General features: G+C 39.7%; 1 protein-coding gene across 2 annotated transcripts in view; it reads right to left on the bottom strand.

Moving 5' to 3' along the window:
* Positions 1 to 16,025, bottom strand: part of PLEKHM3 (pleckstrin homology domain containing M3) — a 222,554-nt gene that overhangs the window by 32,229 nt on the left and 174,300 nt on the right. For both annotated transcript variants that reach the window (XM_006142437.3, XM_006142436.3), the window contains one exon: positions 6,863 to 7,020. In XM_006142437.3, coding sequence (XP_006142499.1) covers positions 6,863 to 7,020 — 158 coding nt within the window. The remainder of the gene's footprint in view (positions 1 to 6,862; positions 7,021 to 16,025) is intronic.

Below are 16,025 nucleotides of genomic sequence, written 5' to 3'. Positions count from 1 at the left end.
TTAAGTTCATCAGGATGCCCGAGGATACACGCTAAGGAATTCACTAAATATCTCTAAGATTTTTAAGTGCTGAGTTTTAAATGTGTTTCACTATGAAAAATATCAAACATATTCCAAAGTAGGGAACAGTAGTAAATCCTTGTGTACTTATCACTTAGCTTCAACAAGTATTGATCTGTGGCAATCTCATTCGTCTATATTCATCAGATTATGGAAACAAATTTGACACATAGTACTTTATCCATGAAGATTTCAGTTACATACATATTTTAAAATTTACCTCTCCACTCAAATCACCACATTTATTTATTCTACACATGACTTGTTTCGAGTCAGCAGCTAGGTATTTCTGACTAGTTATCCTTCAGTACACTTTTTAATGGAGTTTCTTTTTGTGTTTTCTCATAGCTTTTTTAAAAATAAGAATATTTAATTGTATTTATTATTATTATTTTGTTATAGGGCATGTGCTCATGAGAGAGAGAGCGAGAGACTGAGAGAGAGTGGGGCAGGGGGGTGAGAAAGAAGCTGGGCTGCAAACCATGGTCAACCATTTGGGAGTCCAGTGCCTTAACCACCAAGCCACCTGCTGGGCCCTCTCACAGCCTTCTATAAAGCACTCCCAGTGTTTAACTGGAAACTAAACATCAAGAAAAAGTCCAACAGGTTTATTTTATTTATTTATATTTTTAGGGGGAGAGGTTTTTGCTATAGGGTGCATGTGCTCGTCAGCTAGCCAGCCAGAGACAGAGAGACAGAAAGTGAGAAATCACCCGCCCAGGGGGGATGGCCACACCGCAATCCCTTCTCCTCCATCCTCCTCTCGGGATTCTGGGCACGCACGCACACACTCCTGAGGCATGAGTTCTAAGCCACTCGGGTCCGGGACGCAAACTGCGGTCGACTATGTGAGAGTCCAGCGACATAGCCATTACATTAACTGCTCGTCCCAAAAGGTTCTTGAAAAGTATTATCAACCTCAAACTCCAAGAAAGCTGGTCAGGGTTTCTTCTGACTCAGACATTTGTACATCTGACCAAGGGGGAAACAAAAGACTCGAAACAGTCACTTTTCTTTACTATTGGGCAAAGGTTCCTGTGAGCTACAGATGTGCTACTGTGGTTATTTTGGTGAGAATTCAGTACCTCTAACAATAACCACAGCTACCTTTGAGGAGTGATTCTTCTGGTGGTGACTCATGATCATTTAGAGTCTATGAAGATACGAATTCTGGGATTTAAACACACACACACACACACACACACACAAAGACCAAGCCTCACAGGAGATTGTAATGTGCAAAGGGCAGCAGTTCTGCCCCAGTCAAGGGACCAGTTCAGAGACTGAGGGCTTTGAAAAGGTGTGCAAATAAACCAGTGCCTAGTTCTTGGTTCCTAATATCATTCTCAAATAAAAGGAATGGGGGCTACTTGGATAGAGGGAGTCTAGGATGAGGGCAAACAATATAAAAGATGAGCCTGGAGCCTCTGGTAGTGTCAGAGAATGAAGAAATGCCAAAATAAACCAAATAAAATTCCAAGCCCTCCAAAACAAAGACTGAGGTATGTCAAAGGCACACAGGAGCCAATGGAGAACTCAAATGGTCCAAGCTGGAACAACTTGGGCGATAACACGCAGCAGTACTGGACTGTAATCTAAAGTATAAAATATACATGAGTCCATAACAAAAAGGATAAACAATTGAAAACATAAATAAATGGGGAAGAAGAGACAAATCTCCCCTGTGGAAGAATTCCAAATAATTTTGTGTACACTCTGCCTACAAGGGGTGGAATGAAACTCCCTACACCTTAAGTGTGGGCTATACATAGTGACTCCCCTCCCAAGAGTACAGTATGGGGGGTGGGGGTTGGAGAAGAGTAATTTTCCCTGGAGAAACTTGACACAAACACTGCAATGACAAGTCATGTAAATAGTGTGTACCTGTGAGCTGATGGGATAAAAATGGCACTTTACGTCAAGCTCTTCCTCCCCAAATCCATAAAATCTAGTCTAATCAGGACAAAAAAGTATCAGGTATATCCCCAAAGAGAGATTCTGTAAAACACTTGATCAGAATACCTCAAAACTGTCAAGGTCATAAAAACAAAGTAAAGTGTGAGAGGTTGTCACAGTCAGGAGAAACCTAAGGAGCCGTGACAACTAAATGTAACTTGGTGTTCTGGAACAGAAAAATGATATGAGGTTAAAAACTAAGGAAATCTTGGGACGAGCAGTTAGCGTAATGGCTGTGTCACTGGACTTCCATGTAGTCGACCACGGTTCGTGTTCTGGACCCGGTGGCTTAAACTCATGCCGGGTGCGTATGCGTGCATGCCCAAGATCTCGAGAGGAGAATGGAGGAGAAGGGATTGCGGCATGACCATCCCCCCTGCGGGGGTGATTTCTTGCTTTCTGTCTCTCTGTCTCTCTCTGTCTGTCTGGCGAGCGCACACGCCCTATAGCAAAAACCTCTTAAAAAAAAACAAACAAAAAAAACAAGGAAATCTTTAAAAACTATAGATTTCAACTAATAATAATGTATCAATATTGGCTTACTAATTTTAACTATTAATTGTATTAAATGTACTATATTAATGTAAGGAGCTAACTGGAAACTGGGTGTATGGTATACGGGAGCTCTGTACTCTTTCTACAACTTTTTTTTACAAATCTAAAATTATTCCAGTAAAGTCATTAAAGATTGTATAGCTTTTAGAGGCCAGCTGGTGACATGGTAGTTAAGGTGACTGGATCCTACATGGCTGACTAAGTGGTTTGAGTCCTGGACCTGGTGGCTTGAAAAACATGCCACATGAGTGTGCATGTGTGCCCCAAGTCACAAGAAGAGAACGGAGTAGAATGAATTGAGGCATAGCTATCTTCCCAGTTGGGGGATTTCTCACTTTCTTATTCTCTCTGTCTATCTCTCTAAGGCAAGTACATGGGCCTGGAGGAAAATAAAATTGTTTTTAAATTTTGCTCGAAGGTACATGCATTTGCTGGAGAGGGAGACAGACAGATAGGGAAGTTGAGAAAGCCCTGTTCATGGAGAATAGTCCCATTTCAACCACTTCTCCATTTCTCCTCTAGGGATTTTGGGTACATGTGGACACACACACACACACACACACACACTTTCCTGGTGTGTTTGTCAGCTGCTGAGTCTGAGATTTGAACCACGCAGTTTGCCATATGAGAACCAGCCGCCTCAACCACCACAGTTAGAGAGTGTTTAAATCTTTAATAGTGAACTTGCCTATTTCTTCCTGCAGTTCCATCCAGGTTTTACTTCATGTGTTTTACTCTATGTTCATACATGTTCAAGGGTGTTACGTCTTTTGGAGAACTGACTTTCTTTGTAAGTCTTGTGTGGAGATTGCTATTATTGTTTAAATATAGCAGAATCTCCTGAAGTCTTTTGGCTTCTCTTTGGGAAGATTTTAAATTATTCACTCGATTTCTTTACTGTCTTCTTTGTTTGCAAAAGGGAACATGCACTTGCTAGAAAGACAGAGAGGGAGAAAGCACCCCTTAATGGGACATGGTCATGCCCCAATTCCTCATCCTCCTTTTCTCCATCCTGTTGAGATTATGGGCACACCTGCGTACGTGCCTGGTGTGCTTTTCAAGCTGCCAGGGCAAAGATGTGAATGGTGTTCAGTCAGATGGAATCAGCTCCTTAACCACTAGGCTCTGGGCCCATCTTATGTATTACTTTCTATAGGTCTGTTCATACTTCTCTCTTTTGTTTTTAATCAGTTTTAGTAATTTATTTTCCATAAATTTATCCATTTCATCCAAGTTGTTTAATTTGTCATAAAGTTGGTTACAGCACTCTTTTATAATTCTTTCAACCTCTTTACCTCTTTTATTCCTCATTTTGGCAACTTGTATTTTCTTTCTTAATTTCTTGGTCAGGTTATTTAAAAGACTGTCAACTTTGTTGATCTTTAAAAGAATCAATTTGAAGTTTCACTGATCTATTGTTTTTTCTGTTTTCTATTTCGTTGATATCTGCTCTTTTATTATTTTTTAAAGAATTATTTATTTGATTTATTATTACTTAAAAATTTGACCAGAGAGAGACAGAGAGAGAGAGAGAAAGGGAAAGTGAGAAAGCAAGTAGTTAGGCCCAAGACTCAAACTATGGTCGGCCACGTGGGAGTCTAGCATCTTAACCACCATGCCACCTGCCGGCCCCTAATCTTTATTCTTTCCTTTCTGTTTCTTGCTTTGTATTTAGTTGTTCTTTATTTGATTAAAGTAGAATTTTAGGTTACTGATCTGGTAGCTTTAGCTACTTTAGCTATCTTCCATGTATTTTAATATTTTGTATTTTATTTTTGTCCATTTCAAAATATTAAAAATTTCCTTTGTGATTTCTTTTTTTTTGGAGAGATTTTCACTGTAGGGCGCGTGCGCTCGCCAGCCAGACAGAGAGAGACATAGAGACAGAGAGCGAGAAATCACCCCCCAGGGGGGATGGTCATGCCGCAATCCCTTCTCCTCCATTCTCCTCTCAGGATCTTGGGCACGCACACACACGCGCCCAGCGTGAGTTTTAAGCCACCGGGTCTGGGACGTGAACCGCGGTCGACTACATGGGAGTCCAGCGACATAGCCATTACGCTAACTGCTGGTTCCCGTGATTTCTTGAGTTATGCAGAAATGTACTGTTTAATTTCCAAATATTTTAGAGATCCTTAGATTTTTATTCACTGTGGAGAGAGTTTACTTGATATAATTTCAATTTTTTTAAAGAAGGATTTAGTTTTCATTATCATTATTATTATTATTATGTTAAAATTTGCTATAAGGTATGCATGTTCACCAGAAAGAGACAGAGCATGAGAGAGAGGGAAAGTGAAAAAGCAAGCCACCAGGTCTGGGACTCAAACTGCGGTCAGTCATATGAAAGTCCAGCACCTTAACCACCACGCCACCTGCGGGCCCTCAGTTTCAATCTTTTTAAATTTATTGAGACTTGTTTTGTGTGCTATCATATGGTTTATTCAGCTGGAAGCATTTTTTAATTTAATTTTCTACTGTGATAGAATTCTCATACCATAAAATTTACCCTTTTAAAGTATATAATTCACTGATTTTTCAGTGTAGTCACAAGATCACCACAGTCATCACCACAATCCCAGGACAATTTCATCATCCCCCAAAGAAAGCTGTACCCATCAGTAGTTACATTCTTTCCTCCTTTCCCTGCAGCCCCCGGCAACCTCTAATCTACTTTCCATCTCCATGGATTTGCGAACTTTGGACATTTCCTATAAATAGAATCATATAATATATAGCCTTTTGTGTTTGACTTCTTTCATATGTTTTCAAGGTTAATCCATGTTGTAGTATGTTATTAATACTTCATTACTTGTTTGTGTGTTTGTTTCTTTTTGCTATAGGGTATGTGTGCTTGCCAGAGAAACAGAGAGAAACAGAAAAACAGAAAGCGAGAAATCACCCCCCAAAGGGGGTGGCCAAGCCACAATCCCTTCTCCTGCATTCTCCTCTTGGAATCTTGGGTGGGCATGCATGCACATACACCCAGCGTGAGTTTAAGCCACGGGGTCTGGGACTCAAACCATGGTTGACCACATGGGAGTCCAGCAACATCGCCATTATGCCAACTGCTTGTCCCAGTACTTCATTACTTGTAATGACTGAGTAATATTCTACTGTATGGATATACCACCTTTTGTTTATTCATTCTTTGGTTGATAGGCTTGTTGTTTGGTTGTGTAGGCTGCTTCCTGTTTTTGGCTATTATAAATACTGTTATTGCTATGAACCTTTGTGTACAAGTTTTTGTGTGGTGTGTGTTTTTAGGAGGTATGTAATTTCTAAACTATGTGCTAATTAACTGTACTCAGGAAACTGAAGGTTGGATTTGTGTAGAGGGTATGTATCTATCTGTATCTGTGTGTCTATGTGTTTATGTGTCTGTCTTTTTGTGTGTGGGACAAATCCAAGTTCCTGAATATTTGCAAATAGTCTTCGGGTTTAAGAAGAGCCACAAAGGCTGAGTCAGCTCTTACTGTCTTAGCTCTACCCTACATGCTTCGACTCTCTTGGGCTACATGCTTCCTGTTCTACTAAGACCCACAATGTAAGTGAGCCCCTTGGGTAGGAAATGAGCTATGACATTCATGCCCAAAGAAGCCAGTGCACACACACACAATGTATATTTCTATTACGGAAGAATGATCTGTATTGTTTTGTGATTCAAGAAAAGGAATAATAAAAAGCCTGGTCTCACTTTAGTGGGAGAAACAAAATCATCTACCAATCAATGGATGTGATGATGCCCCGAGTATTACTCTGGTCAGGAAAATAATCCCATGGAAATTCCCTCTCTTCTCTCCTTTGGGTCCTAACACTTCTGTCATCGCACTGCCATTCATTTCTACGCTGCAGTGCATTTGTGGTGAAGCACGCAGCAGCTCACCAGCGTGCTCTATAGTTGTATGCCTAGTGGTTCATCTAGCTTTGGCCTTCCTCCGGGACTGCAATTTCCCATTGCCTATCACTTGGCTCCAAAAAGGTTGTGAGTATTCTTCCTCTCCAATCTTCATTCTAAAAATGAATCTGAATGTTCTGTGTTACCTAATAAGGCAGAGTTAGGCGATGTTTCTTTGCAGCTCTGTTATCTCATTCTGGATAAAGGTAGCGAAGTAAGGGTTGGAAATAAATATAGGAAACCACGGGAGGGGGGAATCCTCAAGAACAAGGGAAACCTGATTCAGGGTAAGAGACAGAGATACAGCACCTGACTAAAAGTTGGCCTGATCTGGCCAAATAAAACTGCATGTGCCATATACAGGTATTCATGTATAATGCAGATATTCTGTACCTGCTTGTTGAAATATCCTCAAAAGGGTAGAGGATCTCTCCGTTGTTACAGATTTCGCAGATGAATCCCTTCTGGCTACAAAGACTGCAGCTGTACACGTGTGAGGTGGCAAATTTAATGACCTTGCCCAGGAATGGAGCCAGCTTTCCCTCTATCACCTGCAGAAAGAGAAATGGGACAATGAAGCAGATTGGTGGAGAACAGGAGTCTTGCAGATGAGGAAAGGAAAGGAATTCCTTTCCTTTATACAATAGGAAAACCTCTAATTATAATTTCTCGGCAACTCTGAGGAAGAAAAGACAAGGTATTTTGGGAACCAGCAGTTAGCATAATGGCTATGTCGCTGGACTCCCACATAGTCGACCGCGGTTCACGTCTCGGACCCGGTGGCTTAAAACTCACGCTGGGCACGTGTGTGTGCATGCCCAAGATCCCGAGAGGAGAAGGGATTGCGGCATGACCATCCCCCCTGGGGGGTGATTTCTCACTTTCTGTCTCTCTGTCTCTCTCTGTCTGGCGAGCACACACGCCCTATAGCGAAAAAAACCTCTCCAAAAAAAAAAGACAAGGTATTCTTTTCTCCAAAGAACTCTCTGCTTTAACCCACTGGAGAGAGTTTAAACACGAGAGGTTTAAATAAAGATGCTGAAACTTTTCTATTTTCTGCAGAGTGCTGCAGTGTGTTGAGGACCATGGGGACCCTCCTTCCACAGACCAACTTCACAGTTATGGGGTGGTAGAGAGGAATGTGGGAATATTCTACAGTAGGTTGAAAACATACAGAACAAATATGAATGTAGAAGTTTATATTTTAAATTCAGTAATACCTTTTCTCTAATGAATTAATGGATTTTTTTTTTTTTTTTACCATTTCCTCCAAGAAGATATAGTAAATGTGGAAAATTAGTTTCTTTTGCTGCTGGTAAGTATAATGTAAAGAAATTTGGCAGTCTGAGGGTCAGTTTTAGCTTATAAATGAAAAAAATGTAAACTGCTTATAATACTTAAAAAATGAGCCAACTTAAGAATCGAGAGATTTTACATACAAACATTTTAGATTCTTTAGAAAAATGAGATTGAGCAAAAGAATCCTGACACGATGGAAATGGAGGCTGAGTTGGGATTTGGGGCATACATGCATACACGCCTGTTGTTAGTTTCAAGCCCCTGGATCTAGGACTCAAACCAGGGTCAGTCAAGAGGGAATTCAGCGCCTTCACCACTGTGCCACCTACTGGCCCCCAAAATAATTAAGAATTAAGTTTTTTTGCATTAATATGCAGAGAGTAGGAGCCACCAGGTAGCCTGATGGTTAAGGTGGCTAGATCCTACATAGTGGACTATGCAGTTAAGGGTCCAGAACCTGCAGTTTAAAAAATATACCACATATGTGCATGTGAGCTCCAAAGCCCAAAAGGAGGTAGAAATGGAGGAGATGGGATTGCAGCAAGACCTTTCCCCATGGGGGAATGTTTTCTCTCTCTCCCTCTTTCTGTCATTCTCCAGGAAGCCTGCACACCTCTGACAAAAAAAACCTTTTTCAAATGCAGAGAATGAATAGAAAAATTAGGTTTACTGCCTTGTAATAGTGGAGACTTTTTTTTCTTAATACAAGAGTTAGAAATTATCCTGAGTGTTTTTTGAGTCAAGCGAGTATGTTTTCCACCATTATTCAACTTACTCCCCTCTCCCTTACCTTTAGGAAGCCATAAACAGACCTCCTTTTATTTATGTTCTCTGAAGAACATTAACTCCAATAAACCTCAGAAAGGGCATGCTCCTAATACCAACACGCGATGCATACTTTCTAAGAAATAACCACTGCCAACCCTATACCCAACCACCAGTAAACATGTTCCAATGCGTCATGGGTTATTTCTAAATTGTGGTAACAATACTTACGTTTGGTTTTCCTTATTTTTACTCTTCCTTAAACAACCAAGGTTAATGACACATGTAAAGAGAGGCACTAACAAACTATAGTCCGTGTAGGGGAAAATAACTAGGAGATGAAACAGCCTGGAGACCATGTAAGTGAAGGAAGTTTGAAGAATCTGGAGATAAGAGGAGACAGTGAGGAAGACGTGAAGTCATCTGGGATCCAAAGGGAAAATTGAGTATCTTGTGCACAGTTGTTTCTCTATCTAGAAGACTTCCTGGGACAAAGAGCATGAACATCTTGAAGGCCCTTGAAATAGTTCACTGAATTCATACTGTCAGCAATGTATATTTACTCTTATTTAAGAATTTGAATAGACTTTTAAAAAAAATTTAGGGATTGATATATTTATAATATTTAGTCTATCAAAGAATCTGATATATATCTTCATTTTATTAAGTCATTTATGAATCCCTAATAAAACTTTATCTTGTTCCTTTTTAAGCCACTCAACATTGATTATTTAGCGTATTTCAAGGTTAAACTTTTGTACAACTTTTTTTCTTATTCGCCATTGCTGGTTCTTAGAATATATTAACATTTGTGTACATCTTACATATGACCATGGCACTGGATCAATGCTAACCATTTTTAGGTGACTCTTTCAGGTTTTCTGAAAGTAATAAACTGGTCCCTTACTTTAATACTGTACCTCTAGTTTATGACTCATGTCTTACTATATTGTCTAGGATTCCTAAAACAATATTAAATAATAATGGTGTTAGTGCTATTCTCGTTATTTCAATGAGGATCAAACTGGAAATTATGGAATCTATAGTGAGTGACTAAGTTTCTCCATCAACATATATCCTGTCATTTACCATAGTTCATCAATTCCTCCTCTCTCTTTTAAAGTAACATTTTTTTTTTGAGAGGTTTTTGCTATAGGGCGCATGCGCTCGCCAGAAAGACAGAGAGAGACAAAGAGATAGAAAGCAAGAAATCACCCCCCATGGGGGATGGCCATGCCGTAATCCCTTCTCCTCCATTCTCCTCTTGGGATCTTGGGCATGCACGCATATGCGCCTGGCGTGAGTTTAAGCCACTGGGTCCAGAACTCGAACTGCAGTCGGCAACATGGGAGTCCAGCAACATAGCCATTACGCTAACTGCTGGTCCCTTAAAATAACTTCTTTATAGAGACATAATTCCATACATTCACCTATTTGAAGTCTACAGTTCTATAGTTCGTAGTTTATTCACAGAGTTGTGCATGATCATCATTGCAATCAATTTTAGAACATTTCACCACTCTCCCTAAAACCCTATACCCATTAGAGTCAGCCTCCTTTTCCCTCTACCCCATTCCCATGCCCCCAGTCTTAGGAACCAAAAATCAGCTTTTTGTCTCAATAGATTTGCCTATTCAGGACATTTTATATAAATGGACTAATTCAATATGTGGTCTTTTGCAACTGGTTTCTTTCTTTCTTTCTCTCTCTCTCTCTCTCTCTTTCTTTCTTTCTTTCTTTTTCTTTTCCATAGGGAGTGTGTGCTCACCAGAGGGACAGTGAGAAGGAATGTGAGAAATTGCCCTCCCCCCCAGGGCGGGGGGGGGGAGGCTATACCACAATCCCTTCTGCTCCAGTCTCCTCTTCGGATTTTGGGCACACACACACATACGCCTGGTGTGATTTTCAAGTCACTGGGTCTGGGACTCAAACTGTGGTCAGCCATGTGGAAGTCCAGCGCCTTAACCACCATGCCACCTGCTGGCCCCACGACTGGCTTCTTTCACTAGCATAAAGTTTTCAAGGTTCATACTGATTTTCATTTAAATGTCTCCAATATAAGTCTCTCTCTCTCTCTTTTTTATCCTAACCTTGACTCTTATCCCTCTCTAGATTATTGATATAATATCCTAGTTTTATTTCTGAATGTCAGCCTTTTTCCTTTGATCCATAAAGTATAAATATTCATCAGTTTTAGATATCATTTTCAGCATATACCATCTCTCCTATTTTTATATTTTTTTAAATTCCAATTAATTGTTACTGAAGCCACAGTGATTTGGTTCTTTTAATTTTGCTCGAGGACACATGCGCTTGCTGTAGTGAGACAGAAGGAGACAGAAGGACAGTGAGAAAGCACCCCTCATGGGGGTTGACCGTGCTGTAATCCCTTCTCCTCCAATTCTCCTTCTGTGATTTTGGACATGCACTACACAGGCCTGGTGTGTCTCTCAGGTGGCCAGGTCTGAGATTCAAAATGTGCAGTCAGCCACGTGGGATCCAGGCGCCCTGGCTGGCCCAGTGAATTCTTATTTTATCAGTAATTGAAACTCTTCCCTCATTTGTTTCACAAAATTATATTGAATTACTTCCCAGATTCTTGATACAAAAGTAAACTAGACAAAATTGGAGCTTAGCTTTTATTTGCCCAATACACAAGTGTAGCTGTGATTCCACATTATTCAAACTCATGTTCCATTTCTCAGTATGCACCTTCTGTTGTGAGCACTCTGCCCCGTGTGGAATATGCTTGCTCTTGGTCCTGTGCCTTCACCCCTATAATTTTCTCTCTTTGGAGTTTCACCTCCTCTATTAACACTCATTTCACATAAACTTTATGGCTTAAATCTATTCTGGTTTCAGTTACATCAGCTGACGTAGGTCTCTGATGCTTTTCCCTGGACATTTACTTTCACATCATATAATTTTTTTAAAAAAAATTTAAAATTATTTAATTAATTTATTTTTTAAATTTACCAGAGAGGGAGAGAGTGAGAGAGGGAGAGAGAAAGCAAGAAAGAAAGCAAAGCTTCTAGGTCTAGGACTCAAACCACAGTCGGCCATGTGGGAGCCCAGCACCCTCAACCACCACACCACCTGCTGGCCCCATATCATGTAATTTAAGATAGAACTTGATATTGCTTTTTATTTTTTGCTATTGTTTAATGTGTGCTTGTTTTGTTTATCCAATTGTAGATTGAACATATAAAATTGATGATAGTTGACTTCTTACTTATAAAAAATGTCAGTTTTATATGGGGTAACCTAAGAGAGTAAAAATGGCTTGAAGGCAAAGACTGAGTGTTGTATTTGTTTTAAATATCTCTACCAGCTCCCGAGTTCTTCCTGACTGACCAATGATGCTTTTCTGCCTTTTCCCTTAGCTGTCAGCAATCATATTTTAGGGCTGTCTTTGTGTCACAAACATTTTCAGTCATTCTGTGTGATTTAGGGAGGGGCATGAAGCTTGGAGGGATGTGGTGGGAGCTCGGCTATTCAGAACCCTATTTGCTTCTTTACTCTTGATTAATTGCTCTTCCCATATGTCGTCTTAGGTTCATGGCCATGTCCTAAACGGCAGAAACTGCTGGAATTTTTCCCTCCAGAAAAGTGATGTAATAGTCTTCTGTTTATTTTAGAATTTACAAACATTCTTTTAATATTATAGAAAGAAAAATAATGCTTACAATTTTCAGGAGCAAAGATACATTAGGTCTTTGGGAAAGTCATAATGTGTTTTTCTATGCAAAAATGTATCACGACTTTCCTAAAGACTCAATATTTAGAAGGTTTAAATCTTGGGGCTGGCAGGTGGTGTCGTGGTTAGAGATGCTGAACTCCCATACGGTTGACTGTAGTTTGAGTCTCGGACCTGATGGCTTACTTTCTCTTTCTCTGTGTCTCTCTCTCTGGTCAAATTAAAAAATAATAATAAATAAAGTTAAATAAAATAATTCTTCAAAAAAAAAAAGAAGGTTTAAATCTTGTCTAAATCTAGTCTCTACTATAACTACTAGTAGCACTGAGATTCTGGGCTTCTGGTCTAGAGGTTTCATCACCATGAAGAAGTAGGCTCCAGCTATGATATCTTCAAGGGTTCTTTATTTATTTATTTTTAATTTGCCATAAGGTGTGTGGACTTGCCAGAGACAGAGAGAGCGGAAAAGGGAGACAGCATCTCCCAGTGGGGCATGATCACACTGCAATCCCTTCTCCTCCCTTTCTTAACCCCATCAAGATCTGGGACATGCACACACATATACCTGGCATGCTTTTCAAGAATTCATACCACACAATCAGTCATGGGGGATCACTTAACCACAATAGTCTTCAAAGGGTTCCATCACACACACACACACACACACACACACACACACACAATCAAATGCATCGCTTATCTGGGCTAGAGTCTAATATCACTGAGAGCAAGCCAGTGCTGACTAGGACAAAGTAAACCATAAAAGTACATCCTCAACAAAACTGGCCAAAGCTTGTTAAAATAGAAATCTAACTGTGGTACAGTTTTTGTTTCTTGACACCTTGGGTATATTTTTCCAGTGAGTAAGAATTTGACTCAGCAGACAGTCTTCCAGAGAGGCTGACATTACAGAGTTTTAGATCCTCCTTAGAAGTTAGTTGTCTCTAGGTATTGGGAAGCAGTGAGGCAGAGTGGAAAAAGCAAGGCTGATCTGAGGACAAATTTCTAGCTCATCCACTTTCCAGTTGCAACTGTTACTTACTCACTTTTAGCCTCAGTTTTCCTCAGCTGAAAAATTAGAGTAATATCTACTTTGAAGGAAGGATCAGATTTAATAAACTGAAGGCACCAAGCCTAGAGTGTCTGACTTACAGCAATCAGTCAATCAAAATAATAGCTTATTATTAATTTGTCTTAATCTAAACAGAAATTTTCTGTAATTTAGACTCCGTCTTCCTTTCAGACACTTCAGATTCACATTGGGGGAGAAAAAAATGGTATTAAGTTCGTAGATAATTTTTAAAAGTTTATTTTATCTCTTCTATGAGGAAGAGAGAGAGAGGGAAATAAAAAAAGAGAGAGAACAAGCACCCTCAGAGGCTCCTCATGCCGCGATCCACCTCCAGTCTCAGAACCCTGCCCATGTGGGTCCAGTTGCATTAAGCCTGTGTCGCCATCTGGCCCACATATATCATTTTTAAAGGATCAAATGATTCCTGTGTTTGGATGAGATCAGTAGAAATTAATGCAAAACAGCCACATCCATTTCCCTTGATACTGCTGGAAATAAGAGAACACGGCTCATACAAGCTTATTTACTTTTGCCAATGCCAAAATGCTGAAGGAAGACATTTAACACACCTCAAATTTGATTTAAATCAGTCATGTAAGATAACACCCTAGCAATATCTGGAAATTGTCTTTCTTATTCCTTTCCTACTGTAATCAAATTAGTCACAGGTTAATATAACTTTATAACAACAATTCATCAAAAGTTGGAAGGATACTTTATCTTTAGCATTATTAGAAGGCTGGTGGTTTTAGTTAACCTGACAGGCGACTGGATATGTCATGAGCTGTAGTGAAATAGATTTCTGAGATGAGGTTTAATGATCTCTCCATTTATTTTCCCCAAAGTGCATTATCTATGTGAGTGAAATCATGACAAAACAATTAGCAGAAAACACCTGTAGCTCTTCTCCCATCTCTTCATCCCCCTGCACTCAACCTCCTTAAACTTCTCCATGTACCAAATTGCCCATCTCCTTGAGAAAAGGCAGATGTCAAAAATAGGGTGAAAGAGTTTGTTTCTGCTTCCATTAATCACTTGAATAAAGAAAGGACTAGTCTAATTTATTTACTTGAGAAGTGTACACATATGACTGTTTCAAATGTGTAATACTACTGTGTGTTCAAAAAATACACACTTGTATTTCTCATTTAAAATTATGTCATCTTACGCCCTATAGGACAAAAAGCAGTACCAAGCAATTTTGCTATTTGTCACTTGTGCAGCCTGTCTGTAATTTCTCATCACTATCACTTCAGGTACTTCCAGGACTGAAGAGACTGCCAAATATCACTTTCTTTAACCTAGTCAGCTGACAAATGTACCAAATATGCTTATCCTTCTTGTGTGAAGGCAACTCATAAAAAGTAGCCTAGCTGAACTTCCAGCTCAGGGATACTCACATTTCCCCCCTCTTCTATTCTGGTCAAGATGGTCAACATTGGAATTTGAGGCCTATGGCTTTCTTGCAGACTAAGACAACAGACTTTATTTGATTTGCTTTCTTGCAAACCAATCAAAAATTACAATTAAGTTAAAAAATAACCTAGTGCTGCCTTCTCCAAACCACAGTTTCAGAAACAGCTGCTTATTACTCATGTGTGGCACCAGGAAATTGCAGTGTCATGTTCAAGGCCTGCAGCCAATAGAGATCTGTGGGATTGGGAAGAGGGTACAGATGATTCTTTTATGTTGGTTACCTTCACTCCCTTGACACCACCACAAAATGCAGAATCTACAGGGGGAGGGAGACAGAGCACTAGTAACTTGGACAAGAAAAATCAAAGAAAGAGCTCTTTCTCATTGGATTTCTTTATGCGTCAGCTAATTCCTTTCCTCTGAGATGTCAAGTTACCTTCTATCTCAAAACAAGGATTCCTCAGCCACTGGGTAACATCTACTATTCTGGACAACTGCTGGGAGTACTTTGAGCAAGAAGGCTGCTGCACTTGACAAATGGTTTCTTTTCTAAAAGCCTGACCTATTTACATTGAACAAAGCCACCTGCCATCCACTAGGCATAAGCTAGTTGACGAAATGAAAGCACCAAAATTGTCACACAGTGTGAAATAATTTCCAATATAATTTAGCTTGCATTTGCTTGGCCAGAAGACCATGAAAGGTTGTGTTTTGTCTCTGAATGCCATTTCTCAGTATTAACAGATAGGTAGAATGAAGCCTAGTGACCTAGACCAGGTGAGTTCATGAGAAATTAGGAAAAAACAACCTGTAGATTCAAGCTCAAGCTTGAAAACCCTGACAGTGAGAATGTCCTGAGTACTCATTCAATGATAAATTTTACTCATATATCCTTAGAAATAGAAAAGAAAAAAGCATACTACCCAAGCTATACAAGATATTCCTATTTCATAAAGTTAATTAAAATTATGTTTTCCCCAAATTAGCCTTTCAGCTGCTTATCATGGCTCAATGCTGAGATGTTTGTACATCCACACAAACCTGTCTCTTCTCTAATTAGCTATTCCCCACTCTCTACTGTCCATTATGGGCTGCTCTAACAGGACCTAGATTTTGGCTAATCAAGCACTTCTCTGAGGGTAGATTATGATGTCACCAATTAGCTTTTATCTGATTCTTTCCCAAAGGTGATGATTTCTACTCAGACTTTGAAAAATCTATGACAATTTAATCTGATTTAATGTAATTAACTGGGTAAACCTGTGAGTGGTCATCACCATTCCTATTACATTACAGTTTGCTTCCTG

Source organism: Tupaia chinensis, unplaced genomic scaffold (assembly GCF_000334495.1).
Source record: "Tupaia chinensis unplaced genomic scaffold, TupChi_1.0 Scaffold000076_1, whole genome shotgun sequence".
In the NCBI taxonomy this organism is placed as follows: domain Eukaryota; kingdom Metazoa; phylum Chordata; class Mammalia; order Scandentia; family Tupaiidae; genus Tupaia; species Tupaia belangeri.
The sequence above is the reverse complement of the archived record's forward strand: the minus strand, read 5'-3'. Positions and strand labels throughout refer to the sequence as shown.